The following is an 18,605-nucleotide window of genomic DNA, read 5'->3' on the forward strand; positions in this document are numbered from 1 at the left end:
ACGGAGTGCCCTTTCAAAACAATTACGGAATCTATCCCAGTTAAGATCCTATCACTTTTGTATAGTCAAGTCAACAGGTTTTAAAACTCCGACAGTGTGATTGCATTTATTTCAAAAGTCCTTCAGTGTGAATTAAAATTCGCCTAAATGTGGCCTATACACAATACTATTAGTATGCAACATCTAGAACAAATGTAGTAGAACAAAAGTATGTGTGTAAGTGAGGAAGAAACCGGGTAGGCTAATCTTTATTTCTGTCCACGTTTAAGGTGTGGGTCTTTACGGCAAACCAAGTAAGAAATGTGGCTCCATGTTCTCTAATTGTTTGGCAAACTCTGTATCGTCTATAAAGCCCGCTCAGCAATGAAAATAAAAGGATGGACCACGTTGCCTTATTTAAATAAACACGCCATTTTAACCCACCATACCTAATACGTGGCGACAAACAGACATGCGAAGTGCGTGTATTGTGCGTATAGCGTCATAACGTCACACCAATAAAATGACCTGACTATGGCCTGCGTTCTGTATGTTCATTACGCTTTAGGAGAGGACCCTTGTAAAGCTACCGCCTCGGGCCTTTTATCGGCGAGAGATAGTGCTTATACACAACGTCTTTTCACATACTTGTGGAATAGTAAAGCCTTTCTCGATTATACCGGTTTTAAGGCACATAAACTTGAAGGCGATTTACCTAAAATATATATTACAGAGGCGGTGATTGAAACAGTTTACAATTTAATATACATTTTAAAGAATATATCAGTTTATATAACTTAAAAATACTTTTTATACAAGTGTTCTATTTTAATGCTATATTTGTTGCATATTTATATTAAAAGGGAAATCTAAGGCTCTTCTATACTTTGTTGGAATTTCACTGTAGCATTTTTTATGCACAGTACTGACATTACGAGTTACATGCAAATTGGTACATCCGTCGTTATATAACTTTACAAAGGCAACATAATAAGGTGCCAACACCTTGTTTGCTTCGCCACTATGCGTTCTTTTTACTTTTTCGACATTTTAAATCACAAACATTGTTTATACTGGGATGTCATATAAGTCGGACGGTTAGGCTACTGTATGTAATTTCACAATCGAAAACAACCGTAGCCAGCGATCTAATAACCGAACCATAATTGCTTCTGTGAAATAAAAACAATTTCCTTTTATTTCGACTTCCTCTGTTCCTATTTTTCTGATGTTCCAGTGTTTTTCCCATTTGTAAGTTTAACTCAAAAGCTGAACTGAATACACTTTTTAAAATACATTTTTTAAATTAGTAATTAATTTTCTAACATACAGTAGCTCAGACTACTTTTTCTTTAGACCATTGCATTTGTTAATGGCACTTTATTTAACTACTTTAGAATAAACAACATATTTGTTGATTCCCTAGTTGGACAGTAGGCCTACAATATCTAAATATCCCCCCGTAATAAACACAAACACACGCTTTTGTTGGAAAACAAATTGCAGCGAATTCTGATAACAGCACGCACAGTCACACACGCAAGTAGCACTCAATGCGCTAAATAACGAAAAAAACAGTAAATTGCGAAACTGGAAAGTTTTGACGAAAGTCCATATCTTTATTATTGTAGCTGTGGGTCCATACGATTTGTTTTAGGGAAGAAACAAGTGATTAAACTTCAGCTAAACCAGTTGTTTTTAATTTTTAAATACCAGAAACATACATTTTTTGTTAAAATATCAGTACAGCATTCATCGCCTTGGAAATTTAATTTTAGAACCATTTATTAAACGAATATTTGTTGCGAAAGACATAAAAGAACAAATTCGCAGGTTGAAGAAAAAACAGTCTTTACAATATCCAATACTAAGTACTGGTGCAAGTAAACAACAGACAAAAAGCTTAGCAACAAAGAAAAACATAATTCAGAACTTTGGGAAAAGCGTCGACATTTTACTTGGATCAGTTGCTTATAGCAGAACCCAAGAAAATCGCGGAACAAGACCGAATTTATTGCTAAAACGAAAATTTTAAATATATAGCTTTAGAACAGCGGTAAGTCATAGTAATACAATAAGATTTTTAAGCGATGTATTTGCCGATTTAAATGTTAGGTATGCCTAACTTTTTATTTTTTTAACAAAATTGATTAGTGCTTCTCGATTTTCACAAAACAAAAGGGTTAGGTTCAAAAGTTAGCTGATTTGAAAGCACAGTCCGGAATTTAGTGGCAGAGGCTAACTTACAATGACTAAAAATATATCTTCGAGAGGTCGTAACCGAAAGACTGTAGAAAACTTTGGACAGCTCTTTCAAAACTCTTGAAATTTCCGACTAAAGCAGGTAATATTCGTGATAACTGTAGGCGCTTGATGTTTAACATTTTCGTACAATCCTTCAGTAGAATGCAAGGCTATTTAAAGTCCAGGCGTTATGAAAGTACCTATTTTTGCCAAGAACTGACCAAATTTTAAACGAACAACAGAGTTGTTTATAATAAGTCCATCTTTAAAGGACTGACTATATCGCCAATAATTCTGTCTGTAAATCGGCATAAGCTGTTTCGAATTCCGCGGACGTCGAAATCTAGGACTTCTTCATGACGAGACAGAGAGGTTGATCGCTGATCGCGTGATTGACAGCCGGAGGTGTAGGAGCCGAAGCAAGGGAGGAACAACTGGACTGAGAGGTCCTCCTGGTTCTTGCAGTGAGCTCCAAGGGCATCATGTCCGGGCTGAGAGGTTGCGGAGTCGGGGTCCTCTTCCTTGGTGGCGGAGGACCGCTCATGGAAGGAGAAGGAGTCTCCCTAGATTGATGGGCTTTAGGAGGAAGCATGTTGGGCTTTTTAATCGGAGGTTGGTACTCGGAGGAGTTTCCAAGGTCAGGTATCGGAAGAGGATAAGCTCGCGAGCTCCAGGGACTCTTGGTTCCGGCAGGAGGAGTCACGACCGGAAAGGAAGGGGAACTCTTCTCCCTGGAAGTCGACCTAGCGCGCGGAGGTTGCTGCGGAAGAGCGGAGGTGGAGGAAGATGGACGGAGTTTCTTTTGACTCGCGGCGATCCGAGCTTGCATCTTGGAAGTGAGCTGTCCGTCCTTGAGCTGCGAATACAGCATCGCGGTGGCCTGGTCGTTCCTTCCTAAGCGCAACTGCTGCTCCTGGTGAATGCTAGGACGCCCTTGCCGCTGCGGATGCGGTTGCGCGGCAGCGGAGTGGCGCGGTTTGGAGAGCAGCATCCTCTGTGCAGCCGCGGCAGAAGAAGATGCGGCAACCTGCTGTTGCTGCTGCTGCTGCTGGGGATGCGGTCCGTGCTTCAACGACTTAACGAGCGCTTTCGTTCGTTCGATCGTCGTCTGGTAAGGGTCGTGGATCGTGTTGCCTCGTGGCTTCTGCATTTGCGGCTGCTGCAGTAGAGCGTTGCTGAGGCGCGCGTTAAGCTCGCTGGAAGGCGGCGGACCGTCGATCTGCGGCCTTTGGTTTATCATGGCGCGCAGTCTATCGGTGGAGAGGGCGTCCAGGGACCGCCTGTGGTGATTGGCTCCGTGGGCCGGGGCTATGTTCCTTTCGATTCTGCTAAAGCTGTTGTTGCCGGGTTGGTTAGGACGCGCCTGGAAGCTTCCCGAGGTTGGGAGCATCTTGGAGGGAGCTCTGACGAATGGCTTCACGGAAGTTTGCACCGCGGCTTGATGTCTCTGCTGTAGGGCCTGATGTTGTTGTTGTTGTTGTTGTTGATTTCGCTGCTGCTGTTGCTTTTGCTGCTGTTGCTGTTGATGGTGTTGCTGTAGTTTTTGCTGATGTCGTTGTTGTGAGGTGAGCTGACGTTGTTGTTGTTGCTTCTGAAGCTGTAGCTTGTGCTGCTGCTGTTGTAGCTGCTGCAGTTGTTGTTGTTGTTGTTGTTGTTGTTGTTGTTGTGTTGTTTTTGTGTTATTCTGCATCTGTGCGCGTCCGTTTACGTGTTGATAGCTGGAAGTGTACACAGACTCCAAGTTGGTCTGCGGCCTTCGCACGTTTCCGTTGCTCTCCGTACGGGATTTAAACCCAGAACCCTCGGGTTTGAACCTAGGTGACGGGGCGTTGTGCGGGCGTTTGTTGGGAGACGAAAGGGGTCCTTGTTTAAGCGACGGGGCCGGCGTGACAGAAGTGGCAGCACCTTGCACCTGAGGGTTATTCGCGTTACCCATCGGATAGGTGGACTTGTCGTTCTGGAAGATGTTCCGGGTCGGCACTCCGTGTCGCAGCTGAGGAATTCCGTCGCTGCCTGTCATAACAAGCGGTGAGAAGTTACTGGAACTACTGCTGGTGCTGCTACTGGTCGGGGCTTTCGGAAGAATTGGTCTCTTGTGAGCAATCTTTCGATCCGGCTGCAGCTTAACGCTTCCCATTGAGTGACGCGCGGCTTCAAAAGCAGCCCTGTGCGCCGCCTCGTTGCTCAGCATACTCAGCTTCTGGTTCAGGACAGAGTGGTTGTTGCTACTGGCGCTTGTCAGTTTCGGCCCGTTGGAACGGGCAACCGACTGAGGCACGCGCTGGCTGGTGCTGACGCTGGCCAGAAACTCGGTCGTTTTCTGCTGAGCAACGGCCGGCTTCAAAGTGGCGTCTTGAGGGTGGTTAGTTCCGGGAGCGCGCAGAAGAATAAACTGACCAGACCTTCCCTGAGTGTTGTTGCCACTCGGGCGTTCTTGCGCGAGTGAAGCTTGCGGTAAGCGTGCGCCTATTGGGGTGTGTCCGTTGTTGGGATGGGACACCGGTTCTTTGTTGAAAATCTGTTGAGAAGTAGTTCGTTGAGCGGGGGCGCCGTTTTGGCCACCGGCTTGCAGGCGTTGGTGATACGCGCTGTCTTGTTTATTGGCGGTGTGGTGCATGGGGTTGGTCGGTTTTCTACGGTTCTGGCGCGGCTGCGGGCTGGGCGTCTGTTTCACTTCGACGTTGCTGGGCAAGGTTTGGCGGACGAACGGCAGCAAATTGACGGCGTCGTCCAGTTTGACTTGAGCGCGCGGCGCCTGCGGAGTCACTTCTGGCACTTCGACCGGGGTGGGCGGTTTAACTCGGACGGCCTCGTCCACTGAGATGTTCAGCATTGCGTAGCTCTGAACGTGCTGCTTGCTCGGCGCTTTGCTGCCGCTCGAATTAGTTTCGTTCAGTGGCTTTGGAGCAATCGGCGAGACACGTTTGGGCTGGAGCGACTTAATGGCTTCACCGTTTGCTTCTTTTTCGGTTGTTGAAACGACTGGATTTTTGCCTTCTAAAGTGCGATTTTCATCCGGTTTCACTTCGGCCGGCTTTTGCGCGACTGCGTTTAATTTCGGCGCTTCGCTCTCGTTTGTCTTTGGTTTTTCGACGGTGGTGAGCTGCACCATTCCCAGCAGCTCGATCTTGGCGTGATCTTCGCGATTCTTCACCGCCTCGGCGTTGTCCATGATGGCAGGTTCGCGGCGCGACGGCAAACTGCTCGGAATCGGTTTTCGCGGCATCAGTTTCGGTAGCGGCTTAGGGGATTTCTTGGGTACTTTCTGGCTGGCGAAAAAGGCTTTGAGGTTCGGCATGGCCGACGACTCCATTTTGCGCTTCTTAGGGGCGTCTTTTTTCGCTTTGGCGTCCTTCGATTGGTTGCCGTTGCTGTTGTTGACGCCCACGTTGTCCCAGGTTATCGGCGAGAGTTTTCGTTTGAGCGATTTCGGTACGAAGAGGCCGTACTTCAGCTCCAACGTTTGGCTCTGCGAAAAAACAAACGTTAATAATGAAAAAAAGACAAACAAGTGTTCAACAACTGTGATTTTCAACAACTGTGAAGCAAGACAGGCTAGAAAAAGTGTATGACCGGAGGTTGTGAGTTCGCACCTCACCGCAGGCTATACTTGCTTTTCTAGCCTGCCCGGCTTACATCATTGATCGACAGATTCGGTGAGTCTGCGATGGCTTGGTGTACAAACGTCAACAACTGATGTTTTACTGAAGGTGACGATTTAAGTTCGTGGTTATTTAAAGTTAGCGACGATTTTTTTTATTTGTTTTCCACTTAAAATACATCTTATGTTTAAGGAAGATTAGCTATGCCGAAAAGGAAATTCTGAATCCGATAAACGGTTGAACTTACTAAGATAAAAGGCAAAATGATCGGTTTCCACACGTACACACAAAATTATTTAATAAACTAACCATTTTTAAAACCGGTGATAATATATTATTTGAAATAGCTAATTAACAAAATCATTCAATAGGTATATAAATAATTTTCTTTTAAAAATTGACCCTTTTTCTCCATAAACGCCTGAACTTACCACAGAACATGGAAAAATGTCCAAAATATCACCCAGGGTGTACTTGGGCGGAATAATGACTTCGCCGCAAAATATCAGAACCTGAAACGATTAACAGAACGTTAGTAAACACATAAGAAAAATTGTATTTGGTGTGTACGACAAAAAGAGAAATAAGCGGTCTCGCGCGAAACCGAAATTTAAGAGCATTTTAACGAAAATTGTTTTAACGGTAAACTTGTTTACCCGGCCAATAGTTATGTCGCTTTTTGTGAAATTATGTAGAATTCTGGTCTCTGGACTATATAACCTGTAGTTATGATTCTATTCTTATAAATTGGCGGGCCTGATTTTATGACTCTATTGTTTCTACGTTTAATACAGAAAGGACCTTTAGGCGGTATTGCTTCTACGCCACGTCATTCACGTGGAAATAAGTGACTTTACATATTACTCTTAATGGACGATGTTCCATCCTTCCAACAACAAAAATGCACCTAGAATTCCCGAAGAGGCCTTTTTGACGTTTCCAAAAATCTATATAATTTTGCTATGATTTGGTCCTGTGGTCTCACGCTAAAAGGGGACTTCTAGGTTGTTTTTATTATAACAAAAAAAGGAGAAATCGAGTTGTATTCACAAAGCAATCACCTGACAACCAATACATGAACGCTATCACTCTAAACCAGTGGTGATTAAACTTTTTCCTTGGTGCACCCCTTTAAAATAATCAAACAATTCTCGCACTTATAGAATTGCTTACATTACAAAACCATTGTAATTTTCCATACAAGTAACTGATAACACAGTAACACAATACCAAAATGTGAGTTAGTTTTACAATAAACTGAGCAAAGAAATAATATACGGTAATATATTTTCAGTGTCTGATTCAGCACCCCCGCACTCCCTTGGAACAGTTGTCGCACCCCCTGGTTAAGAAACTCTGCTTTAAGCAAAGGGTTTTCCGGTAATTTTAACGTTAGGATTAACATGCCGACCCTCTATTACCTCGACTTCTTCCGTTTCTTTAAACTTGAGCCGAATCAGCTTCTGGATGTGTTCGACTGTTACGTCATAGGCGCAGCGGAGGTATCGCTTGGAGCCTTCTTTTTCCAATTCCCGCCACTCGCTGCCCGCATCCGATTTTCGGTTTCGCCTGTGACGTCGACAATGAATCGGATAATTGGGCGATTTTTACGCGACAAAAGAGAAATTATTATTGAACTGCTTCACGCATTTTGCGCTTTTTGGAAACCATGGCGCGAAAATGTACCAGGATGACAACAAGCATAAATAATTCAAAAGCAATTCGACTGGGATATTCGACGTGCGTTTTTTAAATCTATATATTTTGCGTTTAAGAACTAATCTTCCGAAACAAACAACAAAACTGGAATCATTGTCCAGCAATTTAAGTTATATGTCGGTGTGGCACATAAAGGAATAACTTAAAACTCAACCAGACAGTTCAGTTTCGCACGAGTTTTATCTTTTTAAGTGTCCAAGTATGAAAAAAGGTGTTTTTTGTAGTCATTAAATTTTGGTTTTCGCTAATCTAAAATGCACAAATCGTGTAATGGCCGATATTTGCCTGTTTTAAACAGTGAGAATTACGTGTAAAGATCATTCATGTTTCGTATAACAATTTACCTGGCTTTTGTGGCTAGGATAAACAGGCCAATCTAAGATTTCCTAGCACTTTTTTACCTTTTAAATGGTTCTATCGACAGGCAAAGTTTCCTTGCGATTTTCCTCGGGTTGGCCAAGTTTTCATCAGCCTCGCCAAGGTCTTCCGGCGTTAATCCCTTTAAAACTGCAAAAAAGGTTGAGAATAAATCACGGGCCCCTTCATTTAAATCCCGAGTCCAACTCCGGCTAAATGTGCAATTTCGTCGAGTCCAGAGTCAGGCTCCTATTCTACAGCCTGTATTTCACCCATTTGCCTAAATAAAATAAGGTAATTACTTGTAGGGGTGTCCTTCAATTCATCCACCAACACTACATATGTGGAAAATATTCCGCCATTTGCTATTCCAGTTTTACAATTTACAGTTTTCGGCCTCATTAGTTTCGAACCGTGGCGATGCGCATGCGCACGTCGGACTCAGGACTCGGATAGTTTTACGTAGTCCTACTCCCGAGTCCCGAGTCCCCATTCCGACAGCAAAACAACCGACCCCGTCGAGTCCAGCGTCCTGAGTCCGCCTAAAACTCCGAAGACCTGGTTTTAGGACACCCCGTTAAGTAGGGCTCCTGTAAATTGGTGTAAGCCCGAGTCCGTCTAAAACTCAGAAGCCCTGGTTTTGGGACACCCCTTTCTAAGTAGGGCCCCGGTAATTTGTTGTAAGAGTTTTATCTCACCGTCTTGCTTGACCATTTGGTGTTCGCTCCAGAACTTTCTCCGTCGCTGCATTTCGCCTTGACGAAGTCCAGGCACCAACTTATAGACGATCTCCTGCAGCGACTGGTCACTTCGTATGTTGAGCAGGGGGCGAGTCTTGTGGACCTGGACTCTGCAAACCGGGCACGACTTGTGGTCGGTCAGGTAGCGGACGATGCACGTGCGGCAGACTGCAAAAGACATGGAGAAACGCAGTGTTACTGTTGTTTTTAAACTGTGCTACACGCCTATCACTTAAGTCGTTATACTTTTTGAGCCGACGCGCTAACTGCTTTTATGGGATTACGAAAATTTATGCAAATATTTTTGTGGTTGTTTAAATGTATATTGCTTTTTGTTCAGTCTAGCGCTGCAGATTTGCTTAATTGCTTGAGAGAATTGGTTTCTTGCCAATAGGTGGTACGCGACAAAAAAGGCTAAAAAAAACTATTTTAACTTATTTTTTTAATTTTCGGTCGTAAACCGGGGGAATATTGTTGGCAGGCCTTTAGTATTTTTATCCTCCTGGAGGGCTTTTATTTAGATACCCCCCTCTACAACATGTTTGGTTAATGAAGCATGACAATCTGAGAAACGAGGTACAGTATAAACCGCCTAACTGCTCTATTGCGTAGGCAAAACGTACATTCCACGCAAAACGGCATTAAATTTCAAATTCAAATTTCGATCGCATTGCAACTTACATGAGTGTAAGCATTCTATGATGGTGGTGGCATCGACAAAATAACCGTCACAAAGGGAACAGGTCACGTGAGCGTTCATCTCACGAACAGGGAGGTTAACTTCTTGGTCCATTTTTTCTTTTTTTAATTAGCGGGTACCGCACATAACTTTTTTTTCAAAAAACCTGAAAACATTCTGATTTTTAATCACAGTAAAAAAGAATACAATCCGGACAACGAATAACTTTACTGGGTCGCAATAAACCTTGGGTACTTTCCAGATTCTATAAATTTTATTAAAAATATCTATTTTAGGAGGATAGTCCTTTTTTCATAAGCTCTCCGCGCTTTGTGGTTCCACTCGTTAACGTTTTACGACACGTCAACACAAAAAAGGTCTAAGAATCGAGCTAATAAATTTTAACCACCTATTTAAAATATTATATCATCGCGGCCTCCTAGAAAAACCCCAGTCTAAACTATATTTTGTATTTCTTTTAGTTATATAGGAACTCTTTCGTTGTTTTGGCTAGGTTGCTCTTTTATACGGAATTGGCCTGGAAAAAATTGTTTGACGTGTGCTTTTAGGTAGCGTTGCTGGGCTGACGGAAATGTCACGCTATTGCAAATTTCGTAGGTTGGTGTAAGAATTCCCTGGCGATTTATTTCATAAAGCGTGTCAAAACAAGAAAAACGGCCATGTTCTGGGTTTAGAGAAACCCTTTAGCTTTAGTTCGATTGGTAATACCGTGCAGTTTTTAAATAAATAACTTGTTCCAAAAACTAATTGTTTAGCAAATTAAGAATTCACGTTATTGTGGCTAAAAAAACTTGGTATTGCTATAAAGGTAAAAATGCGGTTTTAAAACATTCATAAAAAGTCTAAATAAGGTAACGCGTTATTAGTTTAACAGGCAACCGACTACAATGAGAACTGTAAAAACTGTAAATTCAGTTGTCCCGTGAAATCAACACCCCCGCTTCGATTTCAACAGCAATCGCAAAGTAATTCAGAACCCGTAATCTCGTTGCCAATGCAATAAGCGTTAATTGCCTTTCCACGGGGCATCTAGAGGGTGACTAAGCTGTTAACACGTGATGGTCAGTCGGTAACAGAACATGCAACACGCAGTCTTGTATCTCAAATCAAGGGATGACTCACTATTGATTTGACAAGGCTGTGACACAAATACTCTTAACCGGTTATAAAAAAACTGGCCAATTGTCTCGCCACAAAAGTCATTGTCCAGGTGTTTACAGTGCAATATATCAGGCGAGATATTTGGTAATAGTAAAACACGTACTGGGTAACTAATTTGCAAATAAAAAAGTAAAGTGTATGTAGAAATGACAAATACTGCTTCTCTTCCACAACTAAAATGCGTAGAAAGCGCGTAACCCATACGCCTCCACACGAGCTAACGAGTCTACACCTAGCTTAACATGCTAGCGTGGATATTGCCTTTTTCCTTTCCGCCCTAGAAGCGTCGGGTAAACAGGCAAAACCTGGCACAATTTAACGAAGACCTGCGTTACATTTGGCGGGCGGCAGAAAAACGAATTTGAATTCTACACGAAAAAGCCTAACCTTTTTTCCTGCCCAACAGAAACGCGCACCAGCTAGTAACACAATATGTTTTCGACGAACGGCGACAACAGCACACAACGGCGCAGTTTCTACTTGTGACATATGCGCCATGACAAATAGCTGACACACCACTGTTCTGTTTGAATAACGAAAACCAACTGCAAAGCACTTTGAACATGAGGCCTCGATAACTTCCTAGATTGGGCTGTGCAAAAACTGCTGCGCCTTTTTCTAAGTATGTCAAGGCCCGAAAGCGTGCAAGAGAAACATTCGAAAGCGACAAGGCAACCAACTGGGCCCCAATACGCACGACTACTGAAGGTGACTTAAGTATTTCTGCACTAGACTAAGCTGGCATCGTGTTTTGCGAACCAAACGGAAAGGCGAGAGATTTTTCCGATGCTGTTCAGGAGAAGGCAAGAGAATAAAACGGGCGCGGAGGGAAAAAGGAGGTGCATCATTACAGTCTGTGACGAAACAATCGTTGCGTTCTTTCAATGGCTGTTCTGTCATCTCTTTTCACTCCCGATCTAAAGCGTTAGCCTGCCAGTTCACCTCGCGGCTACCCAGTTTTAATGCCTTCAAGGATACGCTGATCTTTGCATACAAGTAGGCCTGCTGCTTGTTTCCATAAGCAAAGCAGGATGTACATCAGTTTACATGCACTGTTAATTTATAGCCTTACATAAGACAGAAATGCCTGGACTTTTTATAAAACTGTAAAATAGCTTTCATCTGCTACTCTTCTTAAGCCTACCTTAAACTGTGAACTTGGTTAAATATGACATTTATATATTACTAATTTTTCTAGTGTAAGTTGGGTATTAATGTGTCTTGTTTTTTTTCAAATAATTATTTATAACCATATACTTACTCAACTATTTACAAGCATACGAGTGGCAGTATGTTTTTTATTTTTTTAAGCTTTGATCAACCGTATATGTGATATGTATATAACAAGTTCTTTAATGAACGCGCGCTTAAAAGCGTCGACGTTGCGTAATTAACACATACATAACAGGGATCGACTAAAGGTTATTTCGTCGAAATTGCGCCACGTGTGTTGTTTGTTCTGATTAAAATGCGTTCCTCTGATCAGCATATCGCGAACGTTTACAATCACCGTTGCGTAACTGGTAATATTTCATGATACTGACCGCATGTTGATTCTACATTTATTAATGAAGATTTAAACGTTTACCATGAAGAAAGTTTACATGAATACTGCTGGAGATGAGTGCGTTTTTTTCGCACTTGAGAGTGAAACATCTTAAATCTGTATCTTGTAAATATAGAAGCTATACTGCAAAACATTTCAGTCCACAGTTGTTTTCCGTATTTTAGCAACTTACACTCATTAGTTGTGTAGGAAAGTCATTGTTTAAAATTAAAAAAATATTCACGGAGGAGTAGTACCAATGCCAATAGTTGTGTCGTAATATTTTCCCATGTTCCTTTTAACATTTAAAATATAAAAATTACGACAGCGTTTTGAAGTGGTTTTATTATTCAGGTCTCCAGGCTATCCTCGATAATAAACAGAAATCACTCTACATAGCCAAAAAGCATTGTATAATATACAAGAAGTATACTTGCAGCAGCTTTAGGCATCATCCTCATCTTAAAATAACTTGACCAATATAGAAACGGTTATTACGTCAGCCTGTTCAAATAGCAAAATACTTCAAATAGTACGCGACTATTGGAATAAAGAGGAAAACTTCGCTGAAATGCACACGGTAGCATGACGTGTGTTTGAAAACATAAACTATACAATGCAAATACAAAAGTTCTTAGCATCATGATTACATGTAAACACATAAAAAGTTTAACATAATATAATCTGTTTTTGAGATTTATTTATGTTTATTAGGATTTTAATATGGTCGTGGTTTCGTTAATGATGAATTTGATTAAAACATTTAAATAAACAAAATGCAATTTATTGTCTTTCGAAATCCTATGAACTATCAAACTGACCACGTTTCCTAGTGATTTTATCAATAAAATGACCTATTTTGTAGCGTTTTCTTCGACATTTTAATATTTCATCTCTCAGTGCATCTAATCTTTGTCCAGCAGATTGACCGAAAAGGCTTTACGTGTTTAGCTATCGATTCGGAATGCGCCGAACGGAGGCATATCCGTGCAATTTTTGACTAAAACTTCACACTTCAATATTCTTCACACACTTCCAACTTTTGGAGTATTTGATTTGGCCAACTTTTTTTGCTATAGTAAACAACCGTCTTGTGTGGGTAACTTTTAAACCATCTTCTGTAAAAAATCGATATGGCCGGTCAAATGAGGTTTTTATTAGGTTATATATTGTTGATGGGTTGCCGGGGTAAAGGTGAGAAGGCGTTTGTCACGTTGGTTAGGTTATGTGATGTCAAACTCACTGTGGACATCTTAACAACACAGTTGTAGCACTACCTTCAATTACTCCCAGTTATGGTACAGCGACTCATTCAGCAGTAGCCTATGGGTGACATACAACAGTACCAAATAGATGAAAACACTAAATAAGGGCATTTCCTCTTCTAGAATTTAATATGTTCATATATCTATATAACGTCATTTTAAACGCATGGTGTGTAAACATTTATCGGAAATGAATATCGACTTACTTGACCTGGTGTAGTTTTCTTTTATAAGAACGATTTAAATAAAATTGCATTATTTTAGAAACCAAAACAGTTTAGACTTTCTTGTCTCAGTCAAAATCAGTCACTATAGGTTCTAGTTTATAAAAGAGAAATATATTTCGCCAATCACGGCATCATCAGTCTCTAAAAAACGAATACAAAATAATGTTAACACGTAAACCAGGTGGTAGAATTTCAAAATAATGGGAAAATAATCATAAAACCTAGAGCAACAAACTACGCGACCAGGTTAAAAATATAAAAATATAGAAGATAAAAGTTATAGGTATAGGGCTATAGAAAGCACGATAAAAAAAATCCTAAAATATTAATTAACGACTGTAATGACATCCTTTACGACAATATTAGACGTTGGAAACGGTATGCAAAACGTATGTAAACCTTAATCCTTATATTCACCTAGCATGAAGCACGGATTTAAATCTCTGGTTCACATTAGGGCTTTCTGTCATCCTTAATAAATAAACATTTTATATGTAAATCATTTATTTTTGTTGTTGTATAACCACAAGACCTGGATACCTAAAGGGCATTTAACTAATTAGTTTAAAAAGCATTTATTTTTACAAAATTATAATATCTTTTCGCCAAATTTTGAATATCAGCCACAAACTAAGGAAATGGAATAAATAGTGTTTTGGGGATTATTGAAATGTCGGTATTTCCGAAATACGACTCATTGCGTCGTTTTCAACTTATTCCAGGTAAGGATCGGTAGACAACACCGATCCTTCCAAAATAAAACCAACCCTGACCTTCGGTCGGTTCTCCGAAATAACTTTGACGCATATATCCCGTCCTATATCCACGCTCTTGACAACAAAAGCGTTGCTTTGTGACGTAAGCGAAACGCGATCGATTAACAATCGATGTTTTAAAATTGGATACGCATCGTTGAGCATTCGCGTTTAGGGTCAATATTTCGCCTATTTTCGGGGTTATTCGTAAAGCCTAGGTTAAAACGTCAGTAGAGTCATTTCCCCGTTTTTATAGACAAATTTAGGAAATTTAAAATTTAGTATAACCGTCAAACTGTTTAGTAAGGACTACAAACACCGTTCAAAAACTGCTATTCTTTACGCAAAAATAAATGCGAAACATGTATTACCAAAATTTACCAACTGAAGTCGAAGCAGATATTAAATGCAAATTAGGTATAGTCTGATGGTTTGTGGCCAATGTCTGAATCGAATAGTGATCAGAAAACAATTCTATGTGCCTTGGTATTCGCAAAATACTTTGTCTGAGTGCCACGTAAACCCCATATAATTTAAAATATTAAATATTTTCTGAAGTCTGCCTTATCAGCAATGACCAAGTTCTTCTTCGCCATGTTAACAACTATAAATTTATTTGTAACATTCACAAAATGTTCATTATTTCTGTATGGCTTTAATATATATTTTTAAGTGAAAGTACCTCCAGCCAATACGCTTCAAAATTTTAAATTATTTCTTCATTCCTATATTACTACCTTTTTTCTCAATGGAATACTTGAATTCTTATTTATAGGTTATTGTTTTGTCTTCCATGCCTTACAAACAATCACACGGTTTTGCCAGAGCAAAGATATAAACAACGCACTTTTTGTCCAAAAAATTATTTGTAAAAAATTGAAAAAAATTTAAGCAAAATAGATACCGAATTATTTAAAGGCGCTTCCTTAGTTGTCATTAGTGCGCGCCTTTCAGTGAGTTAAAATTAGTTTTTACTATAAAACGGTATCTTATATGAAGTCCGTTTTCAAGAGTCACAATGTATAGTGATTTTATTGAATGGCCAGGTTATCTAAGGCGGTTTTTAAATACAGTCTGTAACCAAAATTTCGACTCGAATAACAAAACATTTTCGTAAAACAAAATCCTTATGTCGGAAACTGTTAAGCATACCTTAAAAACAAACACATCCTGTATTTCAAATAATTTTAATGTTGTGTACGTCAATAATGAATTATCAAATAAACAAGAAGCTATACGTTTTACAAAGACAAGAGAAACATTGTAGCAGCACGTGTTGCAGGATACAATACTAATAGATATAATTAGGAACTTTGAGGCTAAATAACTATCAAGTTTGTTGCAAAATTTGTTATATTAGAAAATGTTCGTGATTTTGTGTAAAATGTGCATTATTTGTCAAAAGTGAAAAGTGCATTATTTGTCTTAAAACATAACACATGTGTCGGCTTAAACTTTAAAGTCTGAAAATCCGTAACGTATAATTTACGAAACAAACCTAATAAAATGTTTTCGACAAAATTTGTGAAACAATCATTCAGATCTTTTCACATCTTAGTTAACCGCACTCGTAAGAATACCTTGAAAGGCTGGTAAATAAAAGAAGATGTTTTGATGTTGTGACGCCAGTTTTTTTTATTGCAAACTGACCTGAGTTTACGATGTGTGATATTCGTTATGCGTTCACCGTTTCCTTGACAGCTGCGTTTTGCGATGTTGTTTTTCGCATAAAGCGCATATGCTTTTACCTGGTCTGGCATCGCTTTAATCGCTTTACTCACGGAAATGCTTGCAGTTATGTCAAGCAACGGCCAGCCATTCAATTGAGGCGCAATTGTTGTTGGTGTGGGCTGCATCCTTTCGTCGTATTGTGATAAGCCCACGTTGCTAGCACGCATACCGACCGCGCGCTGAAGGATAAACAAACCTGTTTTTACTGCCTCGTCGAATATTCGCTGCTTATTTGCTGATAAAAAGAGTGGCGTGACGACCCTTCAAGAATTAATCGTTGCGTCCACATCAGCAGGGAAATTGTTCATTCGTCGGGTTTAACGACGTTGCGAATCACGTTCAACTTAAAAGAGCGTCGAAAAGATAAAATGCAATGAATCTAATTTTTCAACCTGTCTATTACGTCAATTCAAGAATTGTTTAGTTTTACATATATTAACAAGAATATTTCCAAAAGCTTTAACATGTTGTTATTTTTCTATTTAAAGAAATAACGATGTATTTTTTAAGATTGTTAAAAGGTTTCTTTCACTGCTGTTTTACAAAGCTTTTGCCACCACTACAAGGAACCTATAGGAACCCGTTTTACAACTTATTTTCATATTTGTATAAAGCAATGTGCCAAACAAAAGTTTGCCAGTTCCTCAGGCACAAAACTTGCACAGCAAATCGCCCAGAACAAACATGACAGGAAAAGCTATAAAGGCTCACTCAGGAAGAAAAGCAGATAACACAATGAGATATCGACGGGCAAGTGGGTTAAATTTCAACTAGGCGCGTGGGGTGAACAAAGGATTCTTTTGATAGCTTTGTCATTTTCAACAACTCCAACCGAGCTACAAAGTCAGTGAAGTATCGGTGTTATTAAATAAACTATTCTGCAGTGAATAAGTTGGATTAAAAATGTTGTTTCCGTACTTATTTTTTCTTAGAAATACAGACAAATAAGTGATGAAAAAAAAGAACAGCTTTATTAAACACAAATTCGTAATCAATACGTAAACAAAAACTATTGTCACATGTTAAACCTGAAACGATATCAAACGTTGGTAAGACCTATACTTCGTTGTTTTTTCCAAAAACATAAGTTGTAAATAATTTTAGTACTTTAAAATATGTACAGCAGTTCTTGATTTTTAAATGTGTGCGGCAGTTTAAATGCTTTGAACTTATCTCCATTTGAGCTTAAATTTTGATTGAACCAGAAATATATTTCAAAAGTTTGTTTTCCAGAATAAACTAACAAAGAATTCCATTATAACTATGGTATATACGTACATTGCTTTACCTTATCGCCTAACTAAATTAACTAAAACGCCGACTACAATTTGGCGGGATTTATAAGTTTAAAATGGTCAGTTTGCAAGCGCGTTTCTAGCCTAAGTAAAGGGTTCTATGCGGACTCTTAAGTTAATGATTGGGTGTTAGGATTTATATAAGGCTAACACATAGTAGTTTTATTTTCCTGTATTCGTCCAAGTAATGAATTCAAGTAAATGACCGAGTATTGGTCGCAAAGACATAAATTTTTGAGGTACAGTACATAATTGTTTACAAAAACCGACGTCAAAATATTAATCGAGTAATAAGTTTAAATCGAGTAATAAGCAACGTTACACTCTTTAAAATAGTGGGGAATCATAGAGTAGGTATTGTACTAGAAATAACCCAAATGATTAATATGTTTAACAATTCAGAAAGAATTATGAGGGCAATACAAAAAAAGAGCTTAAATAGGTTTGATGGGCCAACACAGACAAAACTCAGCTGTGACGCTATCACAATCACACTAAATATCTTCTTTGGAATTTATTTCAAAAGCAGAAGGTTTAATTTGAATAAAGAATAGATAACTTTATTTTTGTTTAAAAATATGAAAAGCTGTGTCGTGCTTTGAAATAAATTCTGTCTGACTTGTTTTTGTTATGGCCTAATTAAAATTTATTATCGTTCTGCAAGCTCTGCAGAACTTTGTTTGCCAGTTAAACTCCGCTTGTACTAGCCATACACTCACTAGAGTTTAACGTGCTTTAGGGAAGTTCATCTAAATATAACCTGACAGGCCCGAGCTTATATTGTCCTGGCGATAAGGATAAAGACCAGATGCTGAAGTTCCCAACTAACAAAGCGTTACAAAAACGCCTGTACAATTGCGTTTTTCTCTTCTCCTGTAAGTTTGGATATTAAAAACAGTACGTTAGGACAGACAAACCTATTTCGTAAACAAACTTTCACCAGATCGACGGATTCACTGAACATGTTTAACGTTAACAATATTTTTTTGTTCAAAGCTTACCTATACTGCAAATTTACGAATACCTATTACGTGGTGAAAACAATTTTCAGAAGAAAATAATTTAACATTACAAGGTTGTTGGCATTATACAAAAGTATGATGCAACGTTTGTCGTTCAAACAAAAACCACAAAATCAAAAGATACGTCTTTTCAATTCGTATAACCTGCTATAAACAAATAAGTTGAGCTTTACGATCATCACTGAAAGAAATAAAAATTTGCATTTGAATAAATATTAAGAATTTAAACAATTAAAAGAAAACAAACTTTTTGCCATTAAGA

At 39.5% G+C, this 18,605-nt stretch overlaps 1 protein-coding gene across 1 annotated transcript; it reads right to left on the reverse strand.

Moving 5' to 3' along the window:
- Positions 1-1,622: 1,622 nt before the first annotated feature.
- Positions 1,623-10,178, reverse strand: LOC146145584 (uncharacterized). Its single transcript, XM_083390622.1, has 7 exons — positions 9,323-10,178; positions 8,600-8,809; positions 7,946-8,051; positions 7,247-7,394; positions 6,257-6,337; positions 3,905-5,692; positions 1,623-3,850 (listed from the first exon to the last, which is right to left on the reverse strand). The coding sequence occupies exons 1-7, from the start codon at positions 9,432-9,434 to the stop codon at positions 2,567-2,569; spliced, it is 3,729 nt and encodes a 1,242-aa protein (XP_083246748.1). The 5' UTR covers positions 9,435-10,178; the 3' UTR covers positions 1,623-2,566.
- Between the last annotated feature and the right edge of the window lie 8,427 nt (positions 10,179-18,605).

Source organism: Ascidiella aspersa, chromosome 5 (genome assembly GCF_963924565.1).
Source record: "Ascidiella aspersa chromosome 5, kaAscAspe10.2, whole genome shotgun sequence".
Taxonomy (NCBI): Eukaryota; Metazoa; Chordata; class Ascidiacea; order Phlebobranchia; family Ascidiidae; genus Ascidiella; species Ascidiella aspersa.

What these genes read in the sequence shown, in the direction of transcription:
- LOC146145584 (XM_083390622.1), bottom strand. Translation starts at nt 9,434, where the DNA reads ATGGACCAAGAAGTTAACCTCCCTGTTCGTGAGATGAACGCTCACGTG. An exon ending in AAGAAACGGAAGAAGTCGAG is followed by an intron (nt 6,338 to 7,246) that starts GTAATAGAGGGT and finishes TAATCGTTTCAG; the next exon opens with GTTCTGATATTTTGCGGCGA. An exon ending in ACATTTTTCCATGTTCTGTG is followed by an intron (nt 5,693 to 6,256) that starts GTAAGTTCAGGC and finishes GTTTTTTCGCAG; the next exon opens with AGCCAAACGTTGGAGCTGAA.